Source organism: Macaca fascicularis, chromosome 13 (assembly GCF_037993035.2).
Source record: "Macaca fascicularis isolate 582-1 chromosome 13, T2T-MFA8v1.1".
Lineage (NCBI taxonomy): Eukaryota > Metazoa > Chordata > Mammalia > Primates > Cercopithecidae > Macaca > Macaca fascicularis.
The window spans coordinates 120,680,537-120,692,712 of record NC_088387.1 but is presented as its reverse complement, the minus strand read 5'-3'; the positions used below and the strand labels follow the sequence as shown (position 1 = coordinate 120,692,712).

General features: G+C 46.5%; 1 protein-coding gene across 1 annotated transcript in view; it reads left to right on the top strand.

Moving 5' to 3' along the window:
• Positions 1 to 12,176, top strand: part of TPO (thyroid peroxidase) — a 112,428-nt gene that overhangs the window by 28,896 nt on the left and 71,356 nt on the right. Inside the window, exons 5-6 of the mRNA XM_045369899.3 lie at positions 4,377 to 4,506; positions 6,731 to 6,937. Of these exons, the coding sequence (XP_045225834.2) occupies positions 4,377 to 4,506; positions 6,731 to 6,937 (337 nt within the window). The remainder of the gene's footprint in view (positions 1 to 4,376; positions 4,507 to 6,730; positions 6,938 to 12,176) is intronic.

Genomic DNA, 12,176 nt, shown 5'->3' with positions numbered 1-12,176 from the left:
CACATGTTGTGCCCTGCCGGCATCCACGCATTTGGGTTATACCCACTCCCAGACAAGGACACTCATGGACTTGAAGACACTTGGTGTCTTAGGAAATCGCAGAACATACAATGGGTGTAAATGACGCCAGAATAAACAAGATTTTCAAAGTTTTTGGAAAAAGCTGAGCTCATGCCGATTATAGAAAGCATTTGCATCTTTTGAAGGGCTTTCCTCTGAGGGTTCAGATATCCCTCAGGGATCGTGCTGGTGACAATCCCAGCTTTTTGCAAACTATCTGGTCTTAATTGCCTTCAATCAAGTCGCTCCAACCGAGATGGGAAAAATCACAGCTGAGTTTCCTCATACTTCCAGCCACCTGACAGGGCATCAGGCGTCTTTGGTGACAAGCTGGATTCTCGGGCACCTGGCCCAGCAGGACTGCAGGGTGTCGGCTGCTCCTGGGTGAGCACCTCCCATACAGAGAAGCAAACCCCCTCATCCCATGTCCCGCCGCCGCCCAGCTGAGAAAGAGGTGTGGTTGCAGAGGAGTGGAAAGCTGACTTCTTCCACTGTTTCTCTCCCAGCGTGTCACACTGCATTGCTGTGTGCTTCTTTTCACGGGCGGCACACGCCTCTGGCACTGAGCGTGCCTGTGTGCCGTTACGGGACGGCCACACCTGGCAAACATATTGACCCGTGTCTCTCAGCCTCAGGCCGCAGCTTCACGCTCCAGCTCTCTTCAAGATGGAAGTTTAGAATTTATTTTCTCTTTGGAATTCAGAAATCACAAAGTCTCCATTGCCAGGTGCCTGGGAGAGGGGAGCTAGTGTCCCAGGGAAATCAGAGTGACTCGGAGCCTCGGTGGGAGCACAGACCTCGGTCTCCCTCCTGAAACTCTCCTCCAGAAATGTTTCTCTTTGCTCATTTTGTCAGCTTTATGATCCTTTTTCCCATGCTGCCGTTAATCCAGATCTAATGAAGGAACAGTGTGGTGCAATAGGCGTCCACTGGGAAAGGGTCTTTCCAACAGGAGCTGAGCAAAGTCTCAGAGGGACCCTCTCAGTCCTGCTGACCTGCTGACCATGAAGGTGACACATTTGCGGAACGTCCACAACAAACATCTGTGAGTGCTCCTGGGCTGTTGTGATGTCCTAGTGAACTGCTGAAATAGAAAAGTCAATCAGCAAAAAAAATCACCACTTAAGCAGTTAAATTAGCATTTCATTATTTTTAATTGAGTGATCTAGCACCTCTCTATGAGCCACACTTTATGGAATTTCAATAAAGACCAACCAACCGTAAACGAATCTGAACACTTTATGAAAGCGATATTTCCAGTCTCCAGATGCTGATGTGTTGCAGCTAATTATATGCATTACTCTCCCACACATTTTTGCAAATTGAGCCACTTTGGTGTGCTGGAGATTAACAAAGTATTAATAATAGAATTATTCTCCCCTTACGATCCTTGTAGACATAGAGAAGTAACCATGTCCCCAAGCCACCTGCCGCTGCTGACCACTCATCCTCGAAAGTGTCCTAGAGGAGGTAGCAGCAGGTGCACGACAGTAGGAATAAAACCTCCTCTCCTCTAATGTCCGGAGCTGCACGGTGGCCTTAGAGGCTTTTAAACCGGAAGTCTCAGCTCTTCAGTCTACCTCAAGGACAAAACGAATCTTTCCTTCACACATGTTGCCCAGGTTACAAACAGTTCTGAGCAGAACCTTGGTCCCTTCATTCCTGTGCAGAACATCTAAATCAGTCACATTTAATACGAATGACTAATGTATGTTATAACCATAAAGGCAATGGTAACTTAGTGACAAAACCACAACTAATTTTTAAATATTTATATTCCCAAACACTCCAAATGTTTTAAAAAGTTGCTTATCTTGTCATGATTCTTGTAGACTTCACTCCTTGTATTTTCTAAGTGGGTACACATCAGATACATGGAAGGATTTTCAAAGCCTGCATCCTGGTCACGCCTGACTCTTTCGTCGTGTGCCTTGCAAAGTCTTCCAGTACCAGTTGTCCACGATGCAGCTTCAGACTCTGCAGACTCAGCCCTGCTTGTGTTGCATGACTCTGCAGCTGCCACACACAGAACCCCAGTGCCGGTTATTCCCACAGGGCTTGACTGACAGACACCAATGGAACCCGGATATCATGACAATGTTAGACCCAAAACAATCTGTATTTATTTTTAACAAAAGGAACCTACTTTTTTCCAACAAAAAATTTCTGTGTTTTTCTCTTTGAATTGACTTTTATATTCTAATTCCTCCATATTTCCTTCCAAATCCAGAATAATTTATGCCTTGTAAATTGAGCCATTTTATTCCAAATGTAGAATATTTTATACTTGAAAGTCCTTTATTTTTAATATGTTTTACATAGTTCTTTATTTTACCTATCCTCTACAGATATTTATGCTCATGTCATATATTTGGTACATTCATTTATATATTCTTCACATTCTTATAGTCTTACCATACATTTACATATTTGAATATGTATTTTATTTTGTATGTTACATTTTTATATATGTTATAAATTTAAATTTCATATTTAGAAAATGTTCAGTGAGTACAAGGGTCTCAGTATTCATGGTTTTCTTCAAGATTGAGTTTTTTTTGTTTTTTTTTTTTTTTGAGACGGAGTCTCGCTCTGTCACCCAGGCTGGAGTGCAGTGGCCGGATTTCAGCTCACTGCAAGCTCCGCCTCCCGGGTTCACGCCATTCTCCTGCCTCAGCCTCCGGAGTAGCTGGGACTACAGGCGCCCGCAACCTCGCCCGGCTAGTTTTTTGTATTTTTTTTTAGTAGAGACGGGGTTTCACCGGGTTAGCCAGGATGGTCTCGATCTCCTGACCTTGTGATCCGCCCGTCTCAGCCTCCCAAAGTGCTGGGATTACAGGCTTGAGCCACCGCGCCCGGCCAAGATTGAGTTATTTTGTACACATTATTAGAACATAATCGATTTAATCAGCACGGATCTATGACAGATGTTGGTAATTATTATGCATAGAGATAAATATTTGATGGAATTAGTTTATTGATGAGATGGGTGGAGTTTCCGTTAGTTCCTTCAGCAGTTGGCTGAACATCAGCTGTTGGCCGAGGGGCCATGCATGCTGGTTACCCGAGATCCTTCCTATTTATGCCTTCTATCCCAGGAAATTATTAATAATTAACAGTGCTCCTGTCTCCTCAAAAGCATTCCACTGTGGTTAGGAATTATATGATCGTCCTGCGTACTATAGATCAGACAGTTCAGCCGCAACCCTGTGATTATTTTTACCTTCGCAGATGGACATGCCTAGAAACCGACCGCGTGACTATGTCACTGGGAAAAGCTCTGCCATCTGGCCCTCAAAACCCCTTCTGAGATGTAGAAGAAAATGAACATATGATGAGCTATCATTAAAATGATTTTTATTCATGTATCAGCAAACAATTCAATAACATTGTCCTCCAAATTTCTAAACAAAATATTGGAAAATACCTGATTCACACAAGGACTAGTTACGAATCTTTAGTCTTTTATTTCCTCAATTTCTAGAAAATGTTCCAAGACACATCAAGTGACTGTTAATTGTGCCTACATCCCTTCAACTTAGGGGCACCTTGCTTAACACAGTACACTCGGAACTAGGTGTGAAATCAAAGTGTTCAACACACCTTTACCTTATCATGCACTTCAAATACATTTTTGTCAGAATATATTTTGACCAGTGGAAAGAAACTGCAAACCAGCCTACTTATGGGAAACTTCACCATCTAGCTTACTGGCTGAATCCATTCTCATCCCCAAATCAAACAGCCAAATACAACCGACTCTCTCTCTCAGGAGAGACTTAACTTTATTTTTAACTTATTTTATTTTTAATTCATTCCCGCAAGCTCGCCTGGACAATCACACGGGGCAGGAACAGGCACGACACCCTGGTGGCTTCATGGTGCTTTGATTAAAGGATGTTTTATGCCACAGGATTTAAATGATCTCTTTGTTTGGAGTACCAGAAGTTTCTGTCCTCCCGAGAACTGCCGCTGGTGCATTCTAGAAGGGTGGGAGACCCTCCTTCAGAAAACAGTAGGAGAAGCTTTCCTGAAGGGCAGTGGGAAGGAACCCTGTAGGCAGCCACCTCCAGACAGCATGTGCCGCGCTCGGGAGAGGGCGCCTGTGGGAACCGAGCCTCTGGGATGAGCTCCCTGGAATCCAGCCATGACCTGGGCCTCCAGGAGGCATTTCGGGTCTTCTGGGGAGCTGTGCCCCTTGGGCCTCCGGAGAGACCCCACTTATTCTCCCTGGGAATGGTTCCTTATACCTGGGACTCTCTGCTTCTGCGTTCTTCTCCGCCATCTCAAACACATCCTTGCGTTTGTCTCCGCAGAGACCACCCCAGATGGGGTGCCTCCAACACAGCCCTGGCACGATGGCTCCCTCCAGTCTACGAGGACGGCTTCAGTCAGCCCCGAGGCTGGAACCCCAGCATCTTGCACAACGGGTTCCCACTGCCCCCGGTGGGTACTCAGGACGCTGCTACCCTGGACGAAGATTGGGTCCTGTGATGCTGAGGGAGGGAAATAGCCTTTTACTGGGTTCTTGCTCGTGCTGGGTGCCACGTGCAACTCCTTCAGATCCTCCCGCCCTCCCTTTGGTGTAGCAATCACTGTTTCTGCCCTACGGCTTAGGAGCCAAGGCTCAGGGAGATTAAAATCTCTTAGTGAGTGGAACCCTGCAGATTTAAATTAAGTTTTATCAACCCTAACATTTCTGTTCCTGAAAATCACTTCAGTGTTTTCAGATAAGTTCCTTTACCCATCATGTGGGCTCGGTACATCCCAAGATGCCTTTGAGTTCAGCAATCCACTCACTGATGTAAAGATGATCACTTTACTCCCAGAGGTGAATTTATTTGCTGAACAGTCATAGCCTAGTAGAATCTACTGGTCTATGTGGTCAAAAAATGGGTCATTTTTCTTGTAATTTAACTACTCATTTCAATGAATCAGCCAGTCTGTTTGCTCTTGTGCCATGTTCAGTGACGAAATTATGTAGAAATACAGCAGTAGATGTTCTGTTTAGCCCAAAGAGGCCAGGTGGTAGGACTCAGGTCTGACTCAGACCAGCTGTGGGCAGATACACCAGCACAGAGTTCCCCTACGAAAGCCAGCAACTTTACCTCGGCAATTTTCCCAGGCGGGCTTTTAGTAAGAGGACCCGGTGTGCCCAGAAGCCATGAGCAGCCCTGGGTAGAGCTGGAGGCTGAGTCACTGAGGACGGCTCAGTGCTCCCAGCAGCAGGGACGAGGGGATTGGGCTCACGCTCCGCTCCCACTGGCTTCCTGCAAGTCACTTGCCTTCTTGGCCAGTGACAATACTTAAAATGGGATAACACTGTCTTACCCACGTTGTGCTCAGTGGTAGAGACCAGTTCAACCCTCGAGGCTGCTTAAACTCTCAGTATTAGGAGCCTGTGATTCTGTAAACCCATATTTGCTCAGAATTATTTCACTGTTGAGAAAAATCAGAGTTCAAGTGTCCTTAAATGTAAATTGTGTTAGTTTTCTCCTCAGCTGTGACAAATTACTCCAAATTTAGTGGCTGAAAACAACATAAATGTGATCTTCCAGTTTCGTAATCAGTGTCTGATGTCTCACTTGGCTCAAATCCAGGTGTCGCAGAGCTGGTTCCTTCTAGGGGTTCCAGTGGAGAACCCCTTTCCTGGCAATTCCAGTCCTGGAGGTGCCCGCATCCCCTGGCTCGTGGCCCCTCCTTCAAAGCCAGCAATGTTGTGTGTCTGTGCCGTTGTTTAGAGTCACAGCTCCACCTCCAGTCAGGAGAGGGCCTCCAACTTTAAGGACTCAGGTGATTGGACTGGACATTCGTGGAGACCCAGGACAACCTTCCCATCCAAGGCCCTTAATGTAATTGCATCCACAGGCTCCAAGGATTCGCGAATGGATGTTGTGCGAGAGGCATTTTTCTGCCTCCACAAATGACCCACTGACCCTCAAAGATTCATGGCCTGTCCTCATGCATAACATGCTCACCCCATCCCAAGGTTCCCCCAAACCCCATCCCATGACAGCACCAACTCCAGGCCCAAAATCCAATCCAAATCTCACCATATAAATCATCCACATCAGGTAGGGCAGGCTCAGGGTAAGATCCATCCAGGACAAAATTCCTCTCCATCTGGACCTAGCCTGTGAGACAGGGAAGCCTGTCGTCTGCTCTCCAGATGCCCTGGCAGAATGGTGTTAAACGTAACAGCAGCAGACATCTGGGTGGAGAAAGGAAAGGAAGGGGAGTCGCTCCTCCCAACCCACGTGGAAATCCAGCCAAGCAACATCCCTTAGGCTTCAAGGCCAAGGAGTAATGCCTGTGGCTGGAGGCTCTGCCCTCTGAGTCATGGACTCAAAATAGACGACTCTTCACTTAATCCTGACAACAACCCTGAAAGATCAACCTTTCTGTATTAACTTAAAGATGAGGAAGCCGGGGCTGAGGGAAGTTAACGCCAGGCCCTCCAGCCACCACAAATCAAGGCAGGGGTTCGAGTCCAAGGGCCTCTGTCTTCAAAGCTCACGCTCCTCCCGCCCTAACTCCAGGGCACAGATCTCCTAGGGGCACCTGGAGCTCTGTGAACAGGAACCACACCAGGAACTGCATGATCCCAAAGGTCATCTTTCTTCTCCCACAGGGTCTCCTATATCCTGACCAATGGTCTCTTCCTACCCAGGTCCGGGAGGTGACACGACATGTCATTCAAGTTTCAAATGAGGTTGTCACAGATGATGACCGCTATTCTGACCTCCTGATGGCATGGGGACAATACATCGACCATGACATCGCGTTCACACCGCAGAGCACCAGCAAAGCTGCCTTCAGGGGAGGGGCTGACTGCCAGGTGACTTGTGAGAACCAAAACCCATGTTTTCCCATACAAGTAAGTTTTAGAAAACGTTTTTATGTTTATTATGAAACTAAGTGCTATTTAAAATGTCAAACAGAACAGTATAAAATAAAATGTGAAAGTCTGTTTCTGTTGTCCTAGTCCCAGGGGTAACAGTTGTGAATATCCCAAGCATCTCACTGGAAATTATCTGGATACACATATATATAGCATATAAGATAGCGTGTGGGCAGATGTGTATATGGCATATATGATAGTGTGTGGTCACGTGTATATAGCGTATAGGATTACGTGTGGGCACGTGTATTAGCATATATGATCGTGGGTGGGCATGTGTGTACATAGCATATATGATAGCGTGTGGGCACTTGAGTATATACAATCATGTGTGGGCACATGTGTATATAGCATGTAAGATAGTGTGTGGGCACGTGTGTATATAGCATGTAAGAGTGTTGGGCACGTGTGTATATGGCATATAAGATTGTGGGCACATGTGTATATGGCATATAAGAGTGTGTGGGCATGTGTGTATATAGCATATAAGACAGTGCATGGGCATGTGTGTATATGGCATATTGGCATATAAGATACTGTGTGGGCATGTGTGTTTATACATATAAGAGTGTGTGGGCATGTGTGTATATATCGTATAAGATAGTGTGTGGGCACGTGTGTATATAGGATATAAGATAGTGTGTGAGCATGTGTGTATGTGGCATATAAGATACTGTGTGGGCACATGTGTTTATAGCATATAAGAGTGTGTGGGCATGTGTGTATATATCGTATAAGATACTGTGTGGGCACGTGTGTATATAGGATATAAGATAGTGTGTGGGCACGTGTGTATATGGCACACAAAATAGTGTGTGGGCATGTGTATATGGCACATAAGATAGTGTGTGGGCATGTGTGTATATAGCATATAAGACAGTGTGTGGGCACATGTGTATATGGCATATAAGACAGTTTGTGGACTTGTGTGTATATGGCATATAAGATACTGTGTGGGCACGTGTGTTTATAGCATGTAAGTTAGTGTGTGGGCACGTGTGTAAATAGAGCATGTGATCCCATGTGTACCTGCGCTTTTTCTCATCCTCTGTGTCACATCATGTGCATGCTCACTGGTAAGGACCACTTAGCAATAGTTCTTACACATGTCTGCATAACATTAAGTGAACAGAAATGTTAATTGTTTGTGACTTCTTAATATTCCATTTGTGTGTGCATTATAATCTGTCTAACCACTTCCCTTATTAATGAGCATGAGTTGCTTTCTGCTTCATTGCTGTTTTTATGCTGTCACAAATAATGAAGCAAAGAGCACACTTGGCCTCAGTCTTTGTGCACATGTGTACACCTGATGGATCCAGGGGTAAGATTGCTAAGTCATGGTGGAGGTGCCTGTGGAATTTTGATAAATATTGCAGAATTACTCTCCATTAATATTGCACAAATGTTCACTCTTACCCGAAAAGAAAGAGACAATATAGGTAGGATTTTAATTTTATTTCTCTCTGGAAACCAGCCTTGAAGTTAACAAGGGACATTTTCTTTATTTTCTTTTTTCTTTTCTTTTTTTTTTTTTTTTTAAAGATAGGGTCTCATTCAGTCACTCAGGCTGGAGTGCAGTGGTACAATCTCAGCTCACTGCAACCTCTGCCTCCCAGGTTCAAGTAATTCTTCTGCCTTAGCCTCCCGGGTAGCTGGGACTACAGGTGCATGCCACCACACCTGGCTAATTTTTGTATTTTTAGTAGAGACGGGGTTTCACCATATTGGCCAGGCTGGTCTCGAACTCCTGACCTTGTGATCCACCTGCCTCAGCCTCCCAAAGTGCTGGGATTACAGGTGTGAGGCACTGTGCTCAGCCAACAAGGGACATTTTCTACTTAAGAGCACAGGTGGTTTCAGGCTCATGTCCTCTCTAACATTCATTCAATAAAACTTCACTGGTAGTTATTCTGTGCCATGCTGTGCTGTGTGCTGGGCAGACTGAAAAGGAAGACAGGCTGGTCCCTGGAAGATGGGCAGGACAGTTACATAAACCAGCAGTTATAAGATTCTGGGCATCTGCAGAGGAAGTCCCAATGGGCAAAATCAAGGTATTTAAACCAAATATCCCAAAAGGAATAATATTGGGGGAAAGGAGGAAAAGGAGCACCATAAAGACTGTGTCAATCATAGAAACTGAATTTCAACCAGGTCCAGGCTGTCCCTGGGAGGAGGTCACACTCTCTCTCACATGCTGGGGCTCAGACCCTGGATGACGGGGGGGTCCCTCGCTCTTCTCTGCAGAGCCTCCTCACCAGCCATCCCTGAAGTGACCCCCGCTGCAGCATGTCCCTCTAACCTGGGGGTTCATTCTTTTTTTTTTTTTTTTTTTTTGAGCTGGAGTCTTGCTCTGTTGCCCAGGCTGGAGTGCAGTGGCACAATCTCAGCTCACTGCAACCTCCACCTCCCAGATTTAAGCAATTCTCCTGCCTCAGCCTCCTGAGTAGCTGGGACGACAGGCGTGCACCACCATGCCCGGCTAATTTTTCTATTTTTAGTAGAAACAGGGTTTCACCACGTTGCCCAGGCTGGTCTTAAATTCCTGACCTCAACTGATCCACCTGCCTCGGCCTCCCAAAGTGTTGGGATTACAGGTGTGAGCCACCGCGCCTGGCCCTAGTGTTCATTCTTCATACCCAGGACCCCAAAGTTCTCATCTGTTAACATTGGAGCTATCAGATCTTGCAGAAGTACCTGTATCTTCAGCAATGAACGGTCCGCCAAGCAGAGGCCCTCATTCCCAGCTAAGAGGCTCCCGAGCAGAATCTCTGCAAAAACGACTGAGTTGTGCAGCCTGGAGAAGCAGTGGAGACGGGCACCTGTTATCTGTCAGGTCTTGGGTTCCAGGCTTGCCTTGTAACTTAGCAACTGCTTGTATATAGGTTTGTTGTCTGTAAAAAGAGTCTATTTCCCACCTAATAGTGTAGCAATTAAAATGAAATGAGATCGAATTTGCAAAACCAGGCTCGGAGAAGGAATTCGATGAATGTGCATTGTAATTGCTGTGTTGCTGGAAGCCTAGCCGGAGGGATGTGAGGTGATTAGGGAAACTCAGCAAGGAGGGAGCACGTTGGGTGGGGAGCTGCACTGAGAGAACCACTCTGTGTGGGGGTTCCACCTTTGGGGCTCCCCTGGAGTTTAGCTGGTTTGGGCAAGAGCTGGTCAAAAGCAGCCTGGAAGAAGGAGGGGTTGTTCGTGCAAGTCTGCAGCTGCCATTGGGGTAATCTGTGTTTGCCCGTCCAGACAAGTGGGACAGTTGGGGGCCACCACCTGGGTGGGAAGGACACGGGTGGCACTGAGGCCAGACAAGAACCCCAGGAAAAGCCCAGCCCTTCAGGGCCACACACACTGTGGGGGAGGTCGGGGGCCTCCGGCCAGGGCATCATCCCAGGCATGTTCCGCTGATATCCAGGGCCACATGATGGTTGGGGTGAGCCCCACACACCTGCCCACAGGGGCTCCTTCCTCCATCCACAATAATCAAAGCTACGTGGATGGCTGTGTTCATATAGAGATAAATATATTAATGTAGGTTAAAACTTTTTCTTTGGCCTAAATGTTTCTTATTTTCTTCTGATTTTAAAATAAATTAAGCATTTTACGAGCACACTTACTCCTGTAGCCGTAGGCACTGTGGCTATGGTGCCTCCTGGATAAGTTGGCCTTGGGGAAACTGGACTTCCACCCACTTTAGGAGAGAAATTGGCCTGTTGTCCTAAGAAAAGTCTCCTCAGAAGAACCTGAGCGGGAGTGAAAAGAAAAAGTGAGTTGGGCCCCAGGGCCCCCCGCACGACCAGGCATAAACATACCCACAGGCACATGTGACCACCCATACACCTGTGTGTTCACTCTTGTGCATACATACATGCACACCCACCCACACCCACCCACACCCATACACACACGTGCACACACGTGTACACAGGCACATGCACCTAATCATGCTCATGCACACACAGACCCACACACACACCTGCACACACCTCACATGCACACCCACCCACACCCATACACACCCATACACACACGTGCACACAGGCACATGCACACACCTCACAGGCACACAGCTGCTCCAGGCTCCTCCTGCTGCCATGGGGTTCTAAGAGGACCCTGTGTAACTCAGGAGTGTGTTGGACAAGGGCAGGGGAGGCCGTGGAGAGGAGCAGGATGTTGTAATGTCCATGGAGATCCCCGCAGACGTTCTGGGGGGTCTGGGCACTGGCTCCTTGGGGGCTCCCTACTGGATCTCAGGGAAAGGCGGGTGTCCTCATCAGCCATGTCACTCTCCAAGCTCCTCCTTTCTTTTTAGGGCTCAGTTATAGTGAGCCCAGTCACACCAGGTACCATCTCTCTGCCCTATTTCAACTTTCTGTTCTGGCTGTTCTGGGCCAGCCTATCTTCCATGGTGCAGGACTGGTGTTGACGGCACTTCCCTTCCACACGGAGCACATGCCTGTGGGGCCCTGAAGGCAGAGAGGCTGGGGCAGGTGCTGTGGGCAGCAGGGAGGGAGGGGCTGGACCATCTCAGGTGGGAGCCTGCAGGGCTTGTTCCAAGGAGCTAAGGAGCTGAGACTCCAGACCTCAGGGCTGTGTGCTAAGGGCTCTGGACACAAACTCAGTGCATGGACAAGAGGCAAACCCTCAGGGGACGACTTGAAAATACGGAATGACAAGGAATTGTTATCTTCATTCTATAACAAGCTCTTATAAAGCAACGAGAAAAAATAAACACCCAATGGAATAAACCCCTGATGTGAACAGGAAAATTACAAGAAAACTCAAATGTGTATGTACACACACACACACATAGATATAAATGAAAGATAAATTAACAGCAAGATGCTGTTTTTAAACATACAAACTGGAAAGAAATTATGAAATTTTAATTTAGTGTCGTTGAGGGTATTGAGAAATGATTTGTATCCATACATTGCTGTGCAAATGTAAATTGGTGAATGCATTTGGGACACGATGTGACATAAAATATGAAATGAAATCAAGCCCATTCACACCACCACAAGAATCTTTCCTAGGGACAATGTCAAAACTGCCCATAAAAGTGGGTGAATATATTTGTTTGTCACAATTTTTATATCACCAAAATACTGGAAAACTTTAAACACTGATCACAGGCTAGGAGCATGAGAAACACAAGCAACTTTAAACAATCATGTTATACAGTGACACTATGGAAATGGTGAAATGTTTCCCG